This window comes from Pocillopora verrucosa, chromosome 2, assembly GCF_036669915.1.
Source record: "Pocillopora verrucosa isolate sample1 chromosome 2, ASM3666991v2, whole genome shotgun sequence".
NCBI lineage: Eukaryota > Metazoa > Cnidaria > Anthozoa > Scleractinia > Pocilloporidae > Pocillopora > Pocillopora verrucosa.
This window is the reverse complement of record NC_089313.1, coordinates 445,090-466,669: the sequence shown is the minus strand read 5'-3', so window position 1 is coordinate 466,669 and position 21,580 is coordinate 445,090. Positions and strand designations below refer to the sequence as shown.

General features: G+C 37.7%; 5 protein-coding genes across 7 annotated transcripts; 3 read left to right on the top strand and 2 right to left on the bottom strand.

The window, feature by feature from the left end:
• The first annotated feature begins 3,933 nt into the window (after window positions 1-3,933).
• Window positions 3,934-6,767, top strand: LOC131782505 (serine/arginine-rich splicing factor 1). 2 transcript variants are annotated; one of them, XR_009340044.2, is made up of 4 exons: window positions 3,934-4,211; window positions 4,699-5,092; window positions 5,199-5,732; window positions 6,097-6,767. XR_009340044.2 is itself a non-coding variant. In XM_059099239.2 (3 exons), the coding sequence occupies exons 1-3, from the start codon at window positions 4,027-4,029 to the stop codon at window positions 5,427-5,429; spliced, it is 810 nt and encodes a 269-aa protein (XP_058955222.2). In that variant the 5' UTR covers window positions 3,934-4,026; the 3' UTR covers window positions 5,430-6,767. The 2 variants fall into 2 exon arrangements, 1 of the variants encoding a protein (XP_058955222.2); XM_059099239.2 differs by having other exon boundaries at window positions 5,199-6,767.
• A 1,295-nt stretch (window positions 6,768-8,062) lies between these two features.
• On the top strand, window positions 8,063-16,993 carry LOC131782521 (F-box only protein 21-like). Its single transcript, XM_059099256.2, has 13 exons — window positions 8,063-8,285; window positions 8,883-9,116; window positions 9,434-9,558; window positions 10,102-10,412; window positions 10,788-10,874; window positions 12,832-12,884; window positions 13,312-13,462; window positions 13,684-13,748; window positions 14,377-14,491; window positions 14,829-14,957; window positions 15,418-15,485; window positions 15,745-15,902; window positions 16,440-16,993. Exons 1-13 carry the CDS (start codon window positions 8,092-8,094, stop codon window positions 16,574-16,576), a joined length of 1,827 nt encoding a protein of 608 aa, XP_058955239.2. The 5' UTR covers window positions 8,063-8,091; the 3' UTR covers window positions 16,577-16,993.
• Window positions 16,994-17,396: 403 nt separating this feature from the next.
• LOC131782522 (3-mercaptopyruvate sulfurtransferase-like) lies at window positions 17,397-19,315 on the bottom strand. Of its 2 annotated transcripts, none has more exons than XM_059099258.2 (2): window positions 18,813-19,315; window positions 17,397-18,670 (listed from the first exon to the last, which is right to left on the bottom strand). In XM_059099258.2, the coding sequence occupies exons 1-2, from the start codon at window positions 19,255-19,257 to the stop codon at window positions 18,237-18,239; spliced, it is 879 nt and encodes a 292-aa protein (XP_058955241.2). In that variant the 5' UTR covers window positions 19,258-19,315; the 3' UTR covers window positions 17,397-18,236. The 2 variants fall into 2 exon arrangements, with proteins under 2 accessions (XP_058955241.2, XP_058955242.2); XM_059099259.2 differs by having other exon boundaries at window positions 17,397-18,667.
• Window positions 19,316-19,391: 76 nt separating this feature from the next.
• Window positions 19,392-20,194, top strand: LOC131782538 (rab-like protein 3). Its single transcript, XM_059099280.2, has one exon. The coding sequence runs from the start codon at window positions 19,398-19,400 to the stop codon at window positions 20,157-20,159; it is 762 nt and encodes a 253-aa protein (XP_058955263.2). The 5' UTR covers window positions 19,392-19,397; the 3' UTR covers window positions 20,160-20,194.
• A 348-nt stretch (window positions 20,195-20,542) lies between these two features.
• LOC131782537 (uncharacterized) lies at window positions 20,543-21,524 on the bottom strand. The gene has a single exon (XM_059099279.2). It carries the CDS (start codon window positions 21,473-21,475, stop codon window positions 20,759-20,761), a length of 717 nt encoding a protein of 238 aa, XP_058955262.2. The 5' UTR covers window positions 21,476-21,524; the 3' UTR covers window positions 20,543-20,758.
• Between the last annotated feature and the right edge of the window lie 56 nt (window positions 21,525-21,580).

Genomic DNA, 21,580 nt, shown 5'->3' with positions numbered 1-21,580 from the left:
AAGATTTAATACAACATAGCAACCTTCACTTTGTACAAACTCTTAAGTTGTAAGTCTCTACAAGGCATTTTATATGGAGATCCAGCGATCTTTAGAGTCAAATCAACCAGATTTGAACAGAAGAACAGCAACCTGTCCAAGGTAGAAGTAGATGAAATGCTTTGTTTCATGGGTGACATAGGAACCAAAGTTTCTCCCAACAATACAGTGCCATGTAGGGTTGTACTTCTTGTCAAACTCTTTCTTGATGTATGCTGCTATGTCTTTCTCAATGTTGAATTTTTCCATAGCCTGTGTGGCACACTCTACAGCGTCTGACTGCATGTCCTCAGACATGTCGGCATTTTTTATTACTGCTTTTCGATCGGTCATCTGCGGCAACCAAAAACGTTCTAATTAGTTTTTCTCTCCACGCGCTCATCACCCTTCCCGGTGACCACGCCTATGGGGTAATCGAGGAAAGAGGCGAAAAAGAAGAAATAGATAACTTACCCTGTCTAAAAACAGTTTTCCGCAACTATCACAGATCTTCGCCACCGAAATTCTCTTTATCAAACACCTTTCTCAAACAAATACAACATTGCTTCCTTGGTGTCTTAGACCCACGCCGTGGAACACCTAATTTACTATAATGCGTATTGTTCATTGGATAAATTCCGTAGCTTTTTTCGGTAGCCTATATCAACCCAGGGTACATTGCGAGAAATGCCTCTGTTTGCGTGATCAGGTCACACGCCTAGTTCACACTCTTCTCATGACGATTCAAGTCACGCAGTAAATAAGCTTTACTTTTTTTGTTAGATATCGGCAGACTGGGTAAGTCCTCAGCCTGGAAAAACTGATTTTAATCGAATTCGAATCAACGATCTTTACTACACATTTTTTCAATGCGTGACCTTTTTTTTTTAGTTTAAAAGATGGAAACAGTAAGTAACAGCCGAGAGGCAAAAGCCCAACCTTTCCACCCCTTTCCTAAATCTTGCAGAAGTTGTCTCCACATCTTTAGATTTGTAAAACTGCACATTAAAGCGTCTTTCACGACTGTCGATGTGTACCTTAGAGAACTATCTGTGGTAAAGCTGTGGCCCGTAATTACATTAAGAATGTAGTTTATCGTAAGGTAAAACTGAGAAGAGATTAATTCAATCTAGATCATGTGTAACATGCCCTTACAGATCCACAAGTCTGTCTTCTCTGCGTTATAAATCAGATCGGTAAGATTTTGTATAAATGTTACAAGAACTTACATGTGCTCTCTGGGTTTGACTCTGAAAGGTTTCGAGAGGAAATTGCTCCATTACCGAGCCACGAATCGAGGATAATTTTAAGGAATTTTCCACTGTATGATAAGTGTGGGGCCGGTGGCACCAGCTAATGCAGATTTCCCAATTTAACCTCCGGGATTTAGAAAGTATTATGTCAATAATAAAGTAGGTAAATAAGTAAATAAGGTTTGACAGTGTCAGTCACCTGATTGCATTCTTAAATAAAATTCTTAAGTCAAGTTTTGTAATTAAGAGTTGCGACGCTGAGAGGAAGTCGATGGAGATTTATTGAACTCCTCCATTATATATTGAGACATTTCAAGTGTTATTAGAATTTTAGAGCGGCAAGTTTCCTGAATTCCTGAATCGAGTTTCCTAGCACTTGAATGAAAAAAAAATTAATAAATCCCGGTTGAGTTTTGTAAATATTGCCCGCCATTTGCGGAACGGGTCTGTCTTCGAACTCTGAATTATGTTCTTAAAATTCACCCCATTTCCGGCCACTCTACGTGCACGGAATAAAGACAAAAATTCCAAAAAAAAAAAAATTGCAAGGGGAGAAGAAATTTTCAGAATTTAAAAATTTCGGGAAAATAAAGACAAGCTCGAAAGACAGGTATTCCTATAACTAAATGGGCTTGAGTCAGGTCTGAATACTACTATGGAAAATGGCATGTTTGGTCTGAATGATAGTAAGGATTTATGGAACAAGGCAGCACACTCACACTGAAAATTCTGGTGTATTCCCTGGGAGAGGGAGAGTACATCTTAATTATCATGGACTTCCTTTTCACTTGTTGAAATTATATGATGACATGCTTACCCATCAAATTGTTAGTATAACAGAAAACAGGGCATGGGAGCTATGTCCTTCACTCCAAGACAAATTTGTTCCATGGTTCACAAGTACAAGAAGGTTTGTGTTAATCCAGTTTTGATGTAAGGTCAGATTGTAAAAACACTACTCAACTCACCCAGAGTTAACTTTCATATTAAACTAAAATAACCTTGAAAAAATGTAAGGTTATGCTTATTGACATAGTCAAGAGAAATTAAAAAGCCCTCTTTGACTTCTTCCTTAGATGACCAAGGTCTGCTCACAAAACAGATTAAAAAGACAGAAATAATCAAAGAACATGAAATGTTACACACAGAATGATAAATAAGTTTATTTCTCATTTAAGTTAAGGACTCTCCACTTATAAATAAAAAATTATATTAGTTAAACCTTATATTTGGAAAAGGAATATCAAAAGTCATGTCTCACACCAAACATCCTTATATTAGTATTTGCAACACAAAAAAAAAATTAAATAAAAATGAAAATATATTTACACAACGGAGATTTAGGATATATATTTTAGTCCCTTTGTTCCTTAAAGGACAATCTCTCTTTTAGGTAGCTTCATATTCTCAGCCAGACTTGAACAGAAGAACAGCAACCTGTCCAAGGTAAAAGTAGATGAAATGCTTTGTTTCATGGGTGACATAGGAACCAAAGTTTCTCCCAACAATACAGTGCCATGTAGGGTTGTACTTCTTGTCAAACTCTTTCTTGATGTATGCTGCTATGTCTTTCTCGATGTTGAACTTTTCCATGGCTTGTGTGACACACTCTATGGCATCTGCCTGCATGTCCTCAGACATGTCCGCATTTTTAACCACTGCCTTCCTGTCCGACATCTGAAAATAGAACATAAATCAAACATTAACCCTAAGAGTAACTTGCATCTAATTTCTCTTTATAGCATCACCTTTCAATCACACATTTAGGTCACAAGAATAAAAGAAACCAACACCAACTAAACAAACTCTTGATTGTCAAAAAAATTCTCCTTGTCAGAACCTTTAATAAGAAAGATGTGGTGAACAGTATAGAGAATGATTCCTTTGCTTGCCAATATTCTTCAAAAAATCTGACTTCTAGTGAAGTTTGTTGACAAGACAAGACAACAACATTATAAGAATTCTAAATACCATAAGCACCAGAAAATAATAAAATTCCCTGGTCAATGCAAATTAAAAAATCAACAAAGTTAATTGTAGTTTCTGTTTCCATAGCAACCAAGAAAACAAAATTAGAAAATTAGCCTGTCTAGAAATGCAAGGTGGCTGTTTGCTTTATCAAGTGCTAATTAAAGAATAAACTGAACCATATTACATTAAGTCAAAACAATGTTCATAAAAACAGAATGTCTGCCTGCATACTGATCTACCTTTCACATTTACTGTCCAAATTCTTTTCATTTATCGATCATTTATGGTTAACACGTTAAAAAGCCTAAATACGAAAAAGACAGCGAGTCATCGATCGATAGGCAGCATCCAGCTGATGATTTTCCTTCGCTCAAAAATGTCATGAGGAAATATAATGAGATATAACTCACCTTGACTATTTTAAAAAATATTCTATGAAAATATTGAGGGAATTATCGAAGAAACAAAACTCTCCTTCTTTGATCAATTGCTGAAAAAACTCAAATATTAGAAGGATATCATCTGAAAAGTGGGTTGCTTCCTGCTTAATTTCGATTGGATACGAGCCTCAAAGCTGAAGATTTGATTCGTCAATAATTAGAATTATTTCCACAGCCTATATCAACCCAGAATCCTACGCGTTTCTTTGCGTCACATTAATAAAGCCCCTGCTATCTCGCAAGGACTCCCTTGATCATTGGACGCGTGGTCAGCCATTTTCGAAAGAGCTTAGGCGTCCTTCTTGTGTGGCTCTCGTTTTCGAGAAAAGTTACTTGCTTTACAAATGATGAACCGAAGTAATAACAACAGTAGGCGAATTTACGTCGGAAATTTACCATCTAATGTAGATGAGAGAGATCTGGAGGATATCTTTTACAAATACGGCGACATTTCTGATGTTGACTTGAAGATTCCTCGATACGGAACTGGTGGCACGCCGTTTGCCTTCGTCGAATTTAGTGATCCAAGGTATGGAGATCTGACATGATGTCTTCAGTGACCTAATACAACTTTTTTTATCGACAATTCTTGTCAGCACTCAAACTCTCACTTTGCATCAGTCCATTTTCGATGCTAAGATGGGTTTGACTTCCTTCCCGGAACCTTTCTTTTGTTCTGCAATAAGCTCTCATCTCTAAACTTTGTTTCTTTTTTTTTCCTTTTTCCTTGTTCTTCAACCTTCGCCATTCAGAAAAGATTATAAGTCTGGTATTTTCAACGTGGCTGTTTACACAGCTATGCTGTTTATAGTGGGTCAGTAAATGTGTTTAGTGTAAATGGCTTGGCAAAAATGAAGTTGGAGAATTTTTCGAATACACTCTTTCCTTGAATTATTTTGCGGGTTTTTTCTTTAAGATTTTCCGTTTTAATTTTTATTGTAGTTAGAACCATATAAAATTTCAGGAGGTAAAAAATCGTTGCTTTATTTTTATTTCTCTAATGTCACTTTGTACAGAGATGCAGAAGATGCAGTGAGAGGGAGAGACGGATATGAAGTTGATGGACAGAGGATCCGTGTAGAATTTCCTCGTGGTGGCCGTGGTGGAGGTCGCTCTGGAGGTGGAGGATTTGGAGGTGGAGGGGGAGGAGGAGGAGGCTATGGTGGTGGTGGTGGAGGAGGTGGAGGTGGTCGTGGTCCTCCTCCTAGGCGCTCTGATTACCGTGTTATGGTCTCTGGTTTGCCACCGACTGGTAGCTGGCAAGATCTCAAGGATCATATGCGGGATGCTGGTGATGTTCAGTTCACAGATGTTTTTAAAGATGGAACTGGCATTGTGGAGTTTTCTCGGTATGATGACATGAAATATGCCTTGAAACATCTGGATGATTCTAAGTTCCGCTCACATGAGGTACACAATTTTAATTGTTACAACTGCCAGTCTTGTACAGTACTTGGTTTGTCTTTTTCAGAGAAAAGTATGTATAATTGTTTTCATCATTTTTCTCTTTCTCTAGGGTGAAGTTGCATTCATCAGAGTCAAACCTGACAATCCAGGACGTGGTTCACGAAGTCGTAGCAGATCACTTTCAAGGAGCCGATCCCCAAGAAAAAGATCCCACTCTCGTTCCCACAGTCCACGTCGGTCTTATTCACCAAAGAAATCAAAGTCACCCTCAAGATCACCAAAGAAGAGGAAATCGGTCTCTCCAAGGCGTTCCAGATCCCGTTCTCGTTCCCGTTCATAGACATAAACTGTTTGCTGTGATGTATTATTTGTGTTGTATTACCACCAAGAAAAGGCTTTCACTTTAAACCCTTAGTTGTAGAAAAAGGACTCTTTTAATAATTCTATATTGTTGTGGCTAGTTAGATCTTTTACTTTTCCATGGTATTATTTTCAGGACAGCACAAGCACTTTCTGATATTGGAAAGGAAAGCTAGGAATGAAACATGTTTCAACAGTTATGTTGCTAAAGAAATCAAACTGGATAAGGAAACAGTGGAAATAAAATGACTCTTGGAACATTAGGACATGTTCTTTGGACATGGTATGCATGGTTTTAAGCTACAGTGATATTTCTTCAAGACCAAAAATACCCCTTTTTAAAAAGCAGACATTGTTTTGCACTTGTATTAGAAATACAACTTAGTTTTAAGTAACACCACAAGTTTGTTTTCTTTTCACCTATAGTTCACTTTGTATAGATTAGTTACTCTTTATGGCAACTTATGATTAAAAGATGAATAAGTTAATAGATTTGTTCAATTTTCCTAAAATTCATAGTCAATTAATTACAAGCCAGTAGCAATTTTCCTCCAGCACACTATTAAATGTTTGGGAAATTGAAGGGAAAAAGACTATTTTCAAGCGATTTTCATTGACAAGTTGACTTCTTTACAATCTTGTGACAGATAAAAAGCTGTCGTCCGGAGGAGTCCGGAACCTCTCATGTCAGTCAGTGATCACGGATCATTAGGATAGGAACTGGAGGTCAGCTCCAGTACAGTTTTGGGACAGAACACCGGAAACAATCAGGAAATCAAACAATCAGGAGTCAGTTTTTTGGAACTCTTTCAATCATCTGGATAAGGATTTGGATCTTAACTCATTTGGTAGTTGCCAACAATTTTGGAGGAAAATCACAGTTTGGAATGGAGGAATAGCAATCACTATCTTTCATACAAAATGGTCTTATACAGTATTCTTCTTTGGAGGGTAACCTAAATCTGGTATGAATTTTAAACATTCAGTTTTGTTTGAAAGACCTCAAATTTAGCGGAGTGAAAGCTGATCCCCAAAATTTCTTGATTCAAATTTGGACAAATTCACTAATTTTTGAAGTTTTCAATGAAGTTTTTCTGTTTTCCCCCAACCTTTCTGTCATAGTTATCTTGCTTGTTTTGTTTTTTACTACTGACTTTCTTGCTTCAGGTGCTGGGTATGCTATGCATTTGTTTCTAGCATAGAAATACAAGGGATTTTAGCAGACACAGCAAAAGTGTTTTACATTTATCATTTAGTTTTCCTTGCAAAGTGACAGCACATTGTGCTCTTCACTGAAATAAATTTCTTTCTGACTGAAGTAGTGGTTGATTGTGTGTGATCTTACTGCTAGTGTTGTTGTGGGACTAAGAAGCCTATTTATATTGCCAAGTGCATTGGTTAGGTAAGGATTAGATACCTATTGGGTGCATGTTGAAATTTCCAGGAAATAAGGCAATGCAAGGACATATTTCTTAACTAAAAGTGTGGCAAGGCAAGTTTGGCCTGAAATATTAGTGCTATGTCGCAATCCTCACCTGTTTAAATAGAAAGAGAGAATGGTGGATTTGATGGAATTTCATCCTCCAACTCAAGCAGACTAGAAATAAGCAGGTAATTTAGTGTTAACAACTGGGTTGAAAACGTAAATTAGCCACCGTAAAGAGTAAAAAAGCTGACGTTTTGAGCGTTAGCCTTTCGTCTGACGAAGGGCTAACGCTCGAAACGTCAGCTTTTTTACTCTTTACGGTGGCTAATTTACGTTTTCAACCCAGTTGTTAACACTAAATTACCTGCTATACTCTCCCACCAATGCAGCGCCACAGTTTCTTTAGAAACTTACCCCTTTATTCAGACTAGAAATAAGCATATATGCTCCAACCGTAGAGGGCAGCATCATAGTATTAAGTGGTCACCCTTTCCAAAGCAGTCACTTATCAAATTCACTTCCCTCATTCTCTACAATTAATTACACCTCTTTCCTATGCTCACCACCATGCAGAATTGCAAATGCAGAAGTCTACAGAAATGCAAATGAATGCCTAGATGTTGATATTGATCCTGTTTCCCTTTATTCCATGCCTTTCCCTCTGATAATAAATGGACCCTTCACACCCTGCTTTGACAACTTCAGTGGACCATTCTTCAAAGAAGAGATGGTCACCCTCTGGAATTCTCACTTTCAAGTTTGTTTTGATCCACCTACTAAACCCTGAGTAAACATGTCACTACGCAAAAATCTGAGTGTGGAGTAACAAAGTATCTTAATGCATCCTGCATGAGCACAACTTGAGTACATCTTGTACTTGTACAAGTCAAGTACAAGGAAAGAATCGTCCTAGCGCATATTAGGGGAAAGTGACAACAATAGGTAGTACTGGGGATGGACAAATTCCTTTCAACAGCTATGTCCAGACAAAAGTTGAAAACCCTTTCACGAGACTTTACACATACCATGCGAAAATTTACATCCAGAAGTCAACAAAACGCAAACAAATGCCTAGATGTTGATATTGATCCCGTTTACCCCTATTCCATGACTTTCCCTCCAGTGACGAACGAACCCCACCTTGTTCTGATAATTCCAGTAGCCATTTTAATGGTTATCAGCGGAAGACTGGGACTCGAGGCTTCGATGTTTCAAGATGGAGGTCGGCGACGAAATCCGCGAGAGACAGTATGAAAGCAGTTTGTTGCTGTTGGCGGACGAACTAATTGACATGGTGCTATCCTGCCCTTTAATAGATCATAAGGACTTATGCTGCTGTGCGCAAGTTTGCACACGTTTGAACACTATTGCAACTGGAAATGAACTGTGGAAGAGGAAGGCCCTCTCTAGGTAATTAGGCTTACGTAAGGTAAATGTGTACGTGTAATTGGAACAAAAATGAGAAACTTGGTTTGCGTGGAAAATCAAAGGTATTCTCCGACGTAAAGCTGTTATTTCTCAACCTAGATATGTCCCATGACTAAGTAAAGACTCGTATCTTCGTCTCTTTTTTTTTTTTTTTTTTTTTCTTTCGCTTGTCCCAGCTGTGTTATTCTACGCATGAGTTGACAATTTATTGAGTTTTGGTATAAGCTACTTGAGTATGGGATATAAGCCAGTGCTCCACACTTATTCCTTCTCTTTCCTGGGAGTATCACTCTGGACCAGACCATCTCGCTGACTCGGTGATCATGATTGAGTTCAGAGACCATCTCCTTGGGTACAGGAAGAGAGCCAGCGCAACTCCTGGCTCCTCCTGTCTCTGGGGAGAATCAAATACCAGGCAGGCTCAAGAAATTACCTTGAATTCTAGCCTGGCTCCATGAGTGGACGAGATGAAGTGAATTTTGTGTTTCGATTGGCTACTTGGTTGGTTAAGAAGGTTCCATTGCTTTACATATCAAATTTGAAAAAACACGATTGACTTTTAATACTTGTCTCCTACAGATGGCGGTTTTGGAAAAGCATGCCCAAAGAAAACTGGTGTGCAGTTTACAGAGACAGGCTGTTAACTGAACTTAAAATCCTTTCTGCTTTAGAGAGTATGTCAAAGAAATATTACAACAACCCTGAGGTTCACAGGAGAGAGTTTGACACATTTGTGTATTTAGGAAATGAAAATCCTGCCATGTCGTGTCATGTAAACAATACTCTGAGTGAACTTTTACAAGGAAATGATTGGTAAGAGACATAGTTATCACAATGTCGTGACAGCTTTAATTAACTTGCAGTTTTTTTTTTTATCAGTTAATACATATTGTATGAATGATATTTTCATGCTTACTGAACTGTATAAGAATTCGTTTCCCTCAAAGCTGTTTTTTTTTTGTTTTTTTTGTTTTTTTTTTTGATAGATATAAAATGTTTCAAAACAGATGAAACATTGGCTTAATTTGCACTTTTTAAAGAACATCATAACTACTGTGACACTTTAAATATTGGTATGGTTGACATGTCACTAAAGAGACTGATATTTTGCAGCTGTTTTTGCTTTATAGTGAAGTCAATTTGACACACAGACACTATGCCAGAAAAGTACAGTCCCAGCTGAAAATTTTTTCTATTAAGGACGAGTGGAAGAAATTTCTGGCATTACAAGAAGAAGAACAACATCTTGAGAAAGGTGCATAACCTTTTTTTTTTATTTGGTGAACTTTTCTTTTTATAATTTTCAATCATTAATCAATTGATATTAATTGATTCTTTAAATATTAATCACGATTGGGTGTTTATGGTTTGGTCTTAAGCAAGACATATACCTCTTACTGTGTCTCCTCTGACCTTCAATTAACCCTTTTACATCCAAGATCTCATCAGTAATCCTCCTTACTGTCTGCTATACAATTCTTATTATGTTACTTTAGAGAATGTGGTATTGAAGCAACTAATAATATTTTTCTTTACTGTTATTACTTGTGTGATTAATATTGTATTGATATTGTGAAGATAATTTATTTTTTTAATCACTAATGAGTGTTGAAAGGTCAAGGTAAAGGAACTGCAAGCTTTTAAGCTGCTTATCAAGTTGAAGAGATGAGCATCTTTTCCTAATGGTCTTATTGATGTTTCATGTGGTAGAATTTGGACTGAGCTGTAGCAGCAGTAACACTTACTAAACTTTCTCATGTTTTTATGTCAACCTTCACATTAAATTTTCTGGTTACAGGTGCTATGTTGGTTGTAAGATGGATTCTCAATGAAGAGGATATAAATGAGAATGAGACTTTCTCAGAACTTGATAGAATCGCACAGATGGTAAAGGAGAATCTGGATGGCTCCAACAGCAGTACACACACAGCACCCTTAATCCCGCTGGAGGAGCAAATGACACAGAGTAATGAGGGGCTCACCTCAGTTACACATCCTGCAGCTTGTTTGAGAATATTGGCTTGTCTGAAGCAAGTTTTGTATCATCAGCTTCAGTTTAAAGGCTGTGTGGATGAATATTATAAAAAGGAGAACTCGATGCTCTTTCAGGTATAGTTGTCAACTCAGGTGGAATAAAGCCAACCTCCATTAGGAGGAAAACTGCCATGGAATCTCTTCTCTTAACCCTTTAACTCCCAGAAGTGATAAACATGTCATTTCTCCCTATAATATCCCTTTATTATCCAGCAAATAGGTAATAAGAAACTCAAACTTATCAGTTAAAATTTGTTATCTTGATCAAATTTTCCTAACTAATTGATAAGGAAATGTGTTGCAGCTAGTAGGGAGAAATAGCTATCAGATCTTGTGTGTTAAAAGGTTAATAGACAGGTATTTCAAGATAAAGCAAAGCCATTGTGAAGCTGGATAATTTTCTTGGCCTATTTCCTTAAATTGTTTCTCTTTGTTGTTTATTTTTTACAGGTTGTTAAAAATAGAACTGGTAATCCCATCACTTTGTCAGTTTTGTTCACTGCTCTTGCAAGGAGACTTGGGGTTACATTAGAACCAGTGAGTACATAAAATTTCTCTTTTTCAAGATTATACTGGGTAATTTTGTCATCATTCTGAATGAACAAGTGAAAGCTATTGAAGTGCTTTGAGGTACAGACTGAGATGGAACACAACACCCTAGAACAAGTGTTCAACCTCTAGTAGCTATGACCAGAAGCCCTGTCCCTCTATTTCTTCATTTTTGAAAGTCAAAAACTGTGTTGCTAAATGCTGCTGTTTAAACTTACAAGAATGGAAATTGAGTAGTAGTGTATTGTTAAAAGCTTGGGATATTCTGGGGCAGAGCTACCTTCCATACATTCTCATAAATGAAATGGAAACAATGTTCTCGCAACTTGCAGAGCAGTCTCACTGGAAATTGTCAGGGGACAGCTCCATTGCAGAAGAGCACTACTTGTTTACAAGGAAAAACATGGCTGGTTATGTTGTAAAGATCTGAAGACGCTTTCCATTTTGTAACTAACTTCAGGCCAGGATCAATACTTTAAGGAAACTTTCCTTAAAAAAGGACAGGAAGAATGGTGGCAACTAAATATTTCCCACTTGTAAATAACTAGCTGAGGTATATGAAGGGTTTGACAGGTTATTTTTAATTACTTTCCTCAACAAACCCCTAATTTAAAGTGACCACAAGTGCACTTATATATATATATATATTCCCTTAGCTCCAGTTGGAGCATAGGCCATTAACCAGTTCCGTCCTCCTTCGGGTTCTGTCCTGGGCAAATCTTCCTAAAGTGGCCCAAGTGTGGCCCCAGTTTCTCATTTGGGACTCTACACCTCTTCTCCAGGAGTTCCTGGGACGACCCCTCTTTCTCTTGCCCTGGGGGTTCCAACGTAGTGCCTACCGGGTGATGTTGTTAGCCGGTTTCCTTAGGATGTGACCTATCCATCTCCACTTTCTCTTTGAGATCTGAGTTATGATTGGTTCCTCGCCTGCTAATTCCCACAGCATCTCGTTCGTTACCCTGTCAGTCCAACTGATTTTTAAGATTCGCCTAAGGCACTTATTGACGAAGGTCTGCAATTTCTGGGACGTTTGCTTAGTTGTTCTCCACGTTTCTGAGCCATAGAGGAGGACTGCTTTGACATTGGTGTTAAAAATTCTAAATTTGGTTCTCCGTGAGATGACATGGGAGGACCACACTTTCCTCAGCGTATTGAAAGCTACTCTGGCTTTGTTTATCCTGACCTTGAAATCTTCATCGGAACCTCCGTCAATGCTGACTACACTGCCTAGGTAGACAAAAGATGTTACTTCCTCCAAGATGGTATCCCTCACTTTAACTGGTCTGTTGTTGGTGCAGTTGACCTTCATAACCTTGGTCTTATTCACATTCGGATGCAGGCCTAACTTGATGGAATTAGCTGTTAGCCGTGCTGTTTTGTCCTGCATTTGTTGGTTGTTACTTGACACCAGGGCAATATCATCAGCAAACTCTAGATCTTCAAGTTGCTCCAATAAGTTCCACTGGATCCCATTTCGCTGTTCTCTAGTTGTTTCCTTCATGATCCAGTCCATAGCAAGTAGAAACAAAAACGGTGCCATCAAACAACCCTGCTTGACCCCAGTGTTGACCGTGAAGCTATCTGACAATCCACTTAGAAGTGCACTTAGTGGAGGTTTTTCTTTTGAGCTGCAACTTACACTTCCTGATGAACACACTTCCCACCTGAACTTGCATTTGCTTTTTGAAGTTACTGGCATCCTCAAACAGGCTTTGCCAAAGCAAAATCAACAAACAGGCAAAGGAATGAGCATATCCATAATATACAGTTTTATTAGGGAGGCCGCTGACAAGCCAGTGAATTGTCTATTGTACAAGTTGTGAGATCATTGTTCCTCAGTTCATAACCTTGTTGCTTCCTTCCCATCCTGGGATATTCATTTATTTTTATGGTATAAAATTTTTTTGTTGTAATATTTTAAATTATCGTAAATCTGATTTTACAGATAAATTTTCCAAATCATTTCTTGTTGCGGTGGAGATCTAACATGGACCCAAAGTATGTCTTATACAAGTTTTTTATTACTTCATACTGGTAGAATGATAAGTATAATAGAAGTTCCTTGGTGTGTCCTTTCTTTCCTCATAATTATCTACGTTTAGGACTTGATTTAACCCTTTAACTCCAGGAGGTGATAAACATGTAGCTTCTCCCTATGATATCTGCACATTCTCCAGTAAACAGGTGATGAGAACATTTAAACTTATCAGATAAAATCTGTTATCTTGATCTGACACTAAATTTCCATAACTAATTGACAAGGAAATGTTTAGCAGTTAGAGGGGAGAATGTTGACTACTAAATCTTGGGAGTTAAAGGGTTAAGTTCATCAGATATTACAATCAATGTAGTATCTCCCTTACCAAGCTCAAGTACTGAAACTTCTGTTTTGGATAAGAGAATTTCACTGCCTTGTATTTTTAAGGGCAGATCCTTCTACAGTATATAGGTACATTGACTGCTTCAATGGTGGAAATTTCTTAACTGAAGCTCAATGTGTGGATATGCTTTTATCACCCTTGGCAAATGTACGAAGTTTTGGTAATGCACTGTTTGTTAGGGCTTCGCCTACACAGGTACTTTTGATAGTTATTGTTACCACTGTAACAGTAGTTATTTTAACTTAAGACACTGTTAAGTTGATTTATAAAAACCCTTCAGTCTTAGCAATCATGTTATTTGAAAATTTTTTTAACTTTCTGGACAAGTATTGATAAAACCCAATATAGTACTTTACACATGTCAACATCTGACACATACCAAGTTTTCCTTATGTGTGTGTGTGTCATGTTTTTAGGTATTTATTCGCATGGTGGCCAATATCATAAATAGCTACAGAATGGAAGAACACCCAGGTGGTCGGTAAGACACATGTTATAATTAGTGTTTTCCCTTATTTTGAGCATGACATGTGAAAGCAATTTTAAAAAATTTTTAAAAAATTGTAGAGTCTGATTTTGGATACTAGTATTCTATTATGGCCACAAGTTTTCATATTTTAGATGCTAATACCTTATTTTAGACACTAGAATCAGATTTTAGACTCTAGTGTCCAATTTTAAATGCCAGTGTCTGATTTTGGACACTAATATCCCTTGTATTTGTGTCCCTTCAGGTCATTTCCTGTGTACTGGTTCTTTTTTACTCTGGGTAATTCAAATCATGTTTGTAAATTCAGGACATTAGTCACAAATCAAACAGTCATTGGTCCAAAAATCTAGTTGATCTTGAAATATCTGTGTATTTTGTGTGTTTTTCAGTCTGTTATGTTATCTTTGCTTATAACCCATCCAATTTTTGCTCATACTGCAACTCACACAGAAACAGATTCAATTTTTCAAATAATCAACCTATAATCTGGGGTGGTATACTTGACCTGGACTGCCTACAAGCTCTTCATTAAGAGAAACACGCCACAAGAAGACAACGATTCTTTAACCATAAGTTGAGCTCTTGGTCAGACTGATTATCACTCTAATTTCTACTTTAGATTGAGTGGTCTGCATTCTGCTCTTGACCTGATGCTATTTCTTGATCCTAATGATGAAGACAGTAGACTGCTGTTGGCCAGAATACAGGTTCATCTAGGTATTGACTTAGAAGAGGTTTGTTTTATTTCACAATTTCCTTGATTTTATAAATACTTTTAGAAGGCTTCTTGCTAATGGGTATCCATGTATAAGTGTTATTAACAAAATAGCATAAAGAAGTCTTAGGACACCTTAGCAGCGGCCAAGTTAAATGGCCCAAGAAAAACTACAAAGAAGTTTTTTGTGTGTGTGCTCAAAATAATTTGTTAATTTGGTGTTACAGCAACTTTTCAGTAACTTTATTTTTATTTAATAAAAACTCTACTAATAATTCTGAATTACAAAATGGTGAAAATTCTAGGATAAAAACAAGCTGGCTATGGTTTTATCTTAACCCAAAATTCATTTACAGGCAATTGACAGTCTTCAGATCCTACAAAGCAGTGCAAACCAAGTGCGTAAGGGAATATTGGATAATCTCCTTGAACGAGCCAATCAGAAAAGGAGAATGCAGGATTTGGGAGAAAATCTTCCCCCTCCAGTACGGCAAGAGATGTTAATTTACAGCAGTACATTATTGTCATGGCTTTTCATCCAAATCTTTTATATTTAAGAGTTGGAGAAGTTACATGATGGCTTCCACAACAGGATACTTAATGATCTGTAGGACCCAGCAGGCATAATGTTCAAGTTACCATCATTTTACCATACAAGCCAAACAGGGAAAATCATGGCTCTGAGATTCGAAGGGTGTTAAGTTATAAAACACTAAAATCACTGAGTTCCATTACACAGTTGGAGACTAAATTGGATATTATTTGACTTCACACTTTCTGTTAGCATTCACTTGAAGTATCTTGTGAAGTTGAGTAAATTTTTGTAACAGAGTTATTTACTTTCCTTGAGGTTTTCTTTCTTCTAACAGCATCCAATGTCTAAACTGTTGTAGGGTTGATAATATAGCTTCTTCCAGTAATGTTTTGTTGTTTCATTTTGCATAGAAACTAAGATCTGATCCAAGGAATTCTCAAGTTGGATTTAAAGTTGGAATGGTGATGAGGCACAAGCTGTAAGTTATGACTCAGCACAGTATGTATACTGGGTAGTTGTTCAACAATGCCGTTGACTAAAGACAAAGGGTCGCACTTGTGATACAAGTTGATGACATGACAAGGGAAACCAAAGGAACATCCAAGCAAAAGATGCTAGGTCACTAAAGAAGTTGACAAAAGAAGGGGGTGGGGGCTGAACCCTTATTCCAAACACCCTTTCCTCCCCCACATGTCTATGCAGGCTAACTTATTGTCATTCTTGAACATTCTCCTCAGGTATCATTATGGTTGTGTTATTTATGGATGGGATCCTGTTTGTGAAATGGATGAGTCCTGGATTCAGCGAATGGGTGTTGATCAATCACCTGGTGGCCGCAATCAGCCTTTTTATAATGTGCTGGGTGATGATGGCTCACAAAGATATGCTGCACACAGTAAGCTGAATCTCTGGTTAATCAACATAATTTTCAAAAAAAGTTAGTGGAATTTTTATAAAATGGAAGGAAAAAACAATGTATGATCTAGCTGGCCATTAGGTAGTAAGAAGAAATATCAGAAGAATTTCAATGATCTTCGTCGCATGGGTTGGTACACAGGTATTTTTTTTGGTCAAGTATGTGCCCCAACAGCTTAGAATTTAAAACTCATTTTAGAAATAATTATCATTCAAAATTATACCCTGTTTTGCAAAGAGGTCAATTTGTAAGAACTCTCACTAGAAAGTTAGTTGCATCTGAAATTGTGATGCTTTGTTCTTTTGAAATATTTCACCCAGTTTTTAGAATCACCTGTAAATGGAGACACCTTTATGGTGTCTCTCCCTTTCTCCAGATCAAGGCCATTACCTAAGCCATATGTCTTTCTGTTAAATATTGATGAAGTCTTAAACTAATGAAAATTTAAATTCTGTGACACTTTCCCTCTTCATGCATAACATAGTGGGATTGTTAATTACTTCAATTTCCTTGCAGTTAATCTGAAAGAAGATCCTAATCAGCCTTTGAACCCCCATCCTGAACTTGGAAAGTACTTCAAAGGTTTCACCAGAACCAGATACATTCCAAATGAATGTCTTCAATGCCAGTACCCTGAGGATGTTGACAATTGATCTAAACTTTACTATTCATTTCAACAAAACATATTTTCAATGAAATATCTGTGTACTTAAGGAAAACACTCTCACTGATATGATGTTATGTGCAATATTATATCCCTACACAGATTGGTTTTTATAAACCATAAATTCCAAGATTTTCTCTGGTGAAGGGCTAACACTCAAAATGTCAGCTTTCATATTCTTTATGGTGGCCAATTTATATTACCAGTACCCTATTATACTCTCCCACCAACACAGTACCACAGTTTCTTTAGAAACTTACCCCCTTTATTCATAAACTCTTATGTTTGGTTATACTCAAACTGTCCACTTTAACTGTAGCCGAAAGTTGCAATGTAACCACTGTATTATAAATGTGTAATATTTTTTATTGACTCAGGAATTAGAGTGCCATGGACTCAAATGTTATACAGTAATAGCCTATTTATTTCCTACATTTTGGAGTTAAGAAACTAAAACAGCTACTTCTTATCTACAGGAATGATATTTATTCTTGAAGGAATAAGTTTGAAGAGAACCCCTTTAGGCACTAAGCCCTTTAGGCACTAAGCCCTCTCACCTCTAGAACTGACCAACAAATAATTTCTTGTACCAAATCAAAAAGACAGCTGATTGGATAAGGAAAAAATGTCAATTTGATTAAAATTTCATCTGATAATTTAGGAGATCTATGCCAGAAAGTAAGAAGATTTGGCAGTAAAAGGGTGATTTCTACAACTTGTTGCTCTCTGTTTGGTGGAATCAAATATGTATTTTAATAGGTAATTTAGTGTTAACAACTGAGTTGAAAACGTAAATTAGCCACTGTAAGGGGTAAAAAAGCTGACGTTTCAAGCGTTAGCCCTTTGTCAGAGCGATTGGAGGAATTGTAGGTTGTGTGTGGGTTTATATGCAGAAAGTGGAGCTATGCCATTGGTGGGAATAGGGTGATGAGAAAATGTATGTATTTTATGTATGTATATGTATTTTAATACTCATCTTAAGAACAGAATTATAGCCTTTTGGACAGTTCCTTATTTCATCATCTTTAAATTAATTGTACTAGAAAAAGATAAGGAATATATAAGCAAAAGGATAATTTTGTATTGGAAATACTAAGAACCTCGCTATAGTGTGTGTTATGTAAGATACTGCATAACTGTCTACAACACCATTATTGTCTTTGATTAAGGAGTTCCTTGGCTTCCTATGTGATAGTTGTTGATTATTTCATTAACATTGGACAAGGCTGTTACAGACAACTATTTGAATTTCATTATCATGCAGTGTAAAGAATATGGTCACTTTGTACTGTATAGAACATACATGCATAAGAGATCATGTAAACTAGAAAATATTCATTTGGTTTAAAATGAATTTATGAGCAGAGAGAAATAAAGAAACACAACAAAGTTCTCTCTTGTTTGGATGAGAATGATGTATTGCATTGTACAAGCTATTTTTCTCATGTACTTAATATATTATTAGTCATGTTGGCAGATTTTCTATCAGCTAACAATTTAACAACCTTGTCCCCACCTCACTTTGCCCTTCAGCTGGTACTGAGAAATGTTCTACCCTTATTGGCAAAGCTAACCTCGCCCCTCTCCCCTTCAAATTTACTTTTTTAAGGTACACTTTTTGTTATCAGGTCTGCCTTAAGGGTGTGCAATTAATTCTTTTCTATCATATCTGGAGAAGCTCGCTGTCCCCACTCCACCCATGACCCATCATACACCATAGTGTCCCTCTTTCCACATAGATGTGCTCCTAAAGCTATGATGCAAGCTGTGATTCCTGACCCACAGGTTGTAACAAGTGGGTTTTGAAGATCAATTCCTGCTTCATCAAATACTTTTTTCAACTCCTCTGGATCTTTCATTAGCTTTGTTTCGGGTTCTAAGAATTTGGCATAATGGAGACTTTTTGAATGTGGAATATGACCAGATGGAAAGTTTGGGCGTGGCTCTGTTTCAGTTCCAAGGAACCTGCCAGGAGATCGTGCATCGGCTACTTGTATGTGTGGGTCTGAAAAATTGGCTTTCACAAAATCAAAGTCACAGAACATGCCTGGATTTAAGGTAGCTTTGAATGGTCCACCATCTGCTGAAAGGAAAGCGAATTTATTCATAAGTATAGTTTCCCAAGTTTTTTAGAGCGGATGATACCTGTGCAGCTTATTAACGAGAGTACACTTCCAGGAGAAGAAAGGAGAATTTACATACGAGTTACCTACAAACGAATTCACCTTCAATTTCGACTACATCCTCTGGACCTGATGAAATAGGGTAATCAGACTCGGCCTTCCACTTTAAAAATCCACCATCCAAAATCGATACCCGATCGTGCCCAAATGCACGGAACATCCACCAAACTCGAGGAGCCGAGAATAACCCAACTTTACTGTGATCATAAACAACAACATGGCTATCGTTGTTAATTCCTAGACTTCGAACGTAATTTGAGAAATCTTCGGTTTTCGGTAACGTGTGCTCATAAGGTGATGACTTGTCGACACATTCGTCTATGTCAAAAAACTTAGCCCCTGGGATCCGATGAGCTAAAAATTCGTCCTTTGGATTACGATTTTCTGATGGGAGATGCCAGGACGCATCCAAAAGCCGCATACATTTTGTGTTTTGAAGCATCAGTTGGCGAAGCCCCTGGGCTTTAAGAAGGGTCTGCACAGACATAGTGACGAAGAGAAAACAAGTACCCCAAATACAATAAAATTGATTCGAGATTTACACGGCGTTCCACGTTCTAAACGTTGGATAAGGAAAAGAAATACTGGTGACTAGTCCCCAGACTCTACGCTAAGAGACGTGTCAAAATGGCTGCTTTGGAAAAGGTTAAGATTTTAGTAGTTGGTGATTCCGGAGTCGGAAAAACGTCTTTGGTTCATCATATATGTCACGATGAATGTCTTTCAACTCCAGGATGGACAATAGGATGTACTGCAGAGGTAAAATTGTATGACTACAAAGAAGGAACGCCAGCAACGAAAAGTTTTTTCTTGGAGTTCTGGGATGTTGGAGGCTCTGCAAACCATGAAAACAGCCGGTCGATATTTTATAATGGCGTCAATGGATTGATCCTTGTTCATGATTTGACCAACAAGAAGTCATTCACAAATCTAAGGCGTTGGTTAGCAGAAGTGTTAGGGTCTGGGAAAGAAGGGAATGGCTCCTTTAGCGCTAAGCAGCCACAAAAACAGCCTTCAAACAGAGACAGTTGGTTTGAGTTCTCAATTGACATAGGAGAAGGTTATGACTCAGAGCAGTTTGCTGGAAACCAAATTCCTGTCATAATTGTGGGTACTAAACTAGATCAGGCAGGAACTGCAAGAATTCTTACCTCATCCAGGGGATTGAATCTTGCAGAGGAAATTGGAGCTGACATGATAAATCTGAACTCTACTGATATAAGACAACTTAAATCTGGATCTCTCAATGCCAGAAAGCTGAATGCTTTCTTTGATAAAGTAATTGAGAGGCGATTCTATTCCCGTGAAATGCCACAAGTCCAGCAGTCAACTGGTCTTGCCGAATCACCTAAATTTTATGATCGTTCAAGTAAACGTAAAATGGTTTAAACATTCTTTCAGGAAGAAGACTGCAGTGATTAGATCACATTTAATTGTAAATTCCTCTGGAAGAAGTTTCTTTCAACAAACCTAAAATTAGCCTCTTTTTTTTCCTTGCTTTGTCAAATATATTTAGCCCCTCAGCTGACTGCTTATCAAGGGCCACTGAATTTAATGTAACTTGTTGAGCTAGATGGATTTATTTTCAGTAAACTCTCGCTTTCACAGATTATGTTTTGAAAATTCACATAGATATATGACTGAGAATTGGGTTATACTGAAATTCTTTTATTTTGTCATTTGCAATTTCTGTGGTTTTCCTGACCTTCTGACTGTGTAAAAGGGTTGTTTATTTTACCACATTACAATGTACCTAACACCTTGATTAGGTGATATATATGAGGATTCCAGGAAATAAATTGTGGTTGAAATTGATTGCAAACCAATGGTTAAACAAAGACAAAAGTTTCATTCTTTTCGCTGGACATGTCATCTTATAAATAACCCAAGATCCTTTAATCCAATGGATATACCGAACCAATGACTATATTACATGGTATTTTCCTTTTTCAAAGAGAAGGTAAATATGACATGACTGGATGAACGAATCATTCATCATCTTCTGTTGATTTCCGTTCGCGCAATCCCCTGCGAACCTTGACCTTTCTTTTCAAAAATGATCCTTCTTGTTTTTCTACTGTTGCAGAATCAGATACATTTTCTGTCTTCTCTGTGGAATCGTCGGAAGCTTCCTGGTCTTGCAAGTGATCAAGTTCGACCGAATCCTCGGGAGACCGAAGTGGGTTCTCAGCTGAAGACAGCTGTGTTTTGGGAACTTTGGCCCGAGATCGTCCAACTACATATTCCGCCATAACGTTCACACCCTCCACAATCTGTGAGCGGGGAGGTGTCTCATCGACCTCCATTTTATGCTTAATGGCTGATTTCGAGAACACATGTTTTTCAGTCATCTCCACATCGGACTCTGAATTTTCTTTTGGAGCATTTTCTTTCCTATTGCGGATCTCATCCATAAAAGAGAGAGCAGCGTGTCTATTTAGTGCATCACCAGACATTCCAGGAATCTTATCACTCCCATCTTCCTCCAGACTGTATTTGGTCCATTTCTCAGGGTGCAAAATATGATCTGGCACACGTCTTGGCCGACTCGGCAGACGAGCGCCATGTGGTTTACGCTCGATTTCAATATCATCAGCTTTTTGTTCTGGTTCAAGCTTGTCTAGGCATCCAAATATGGAATTACTGCGACCCTGGAAATCACTATCCCCAGATATTCGTAGAAAATCCTCCTTTTTCTCCGCCATTACACTATCCTTGAGATCACCGATCGCACGTCCTTTCCGCCATATTGGATTCCAGACCTCCTCGTTTTCCCTCGCTTGGAAACAACCGCCTCGTTCTTGAGTGTT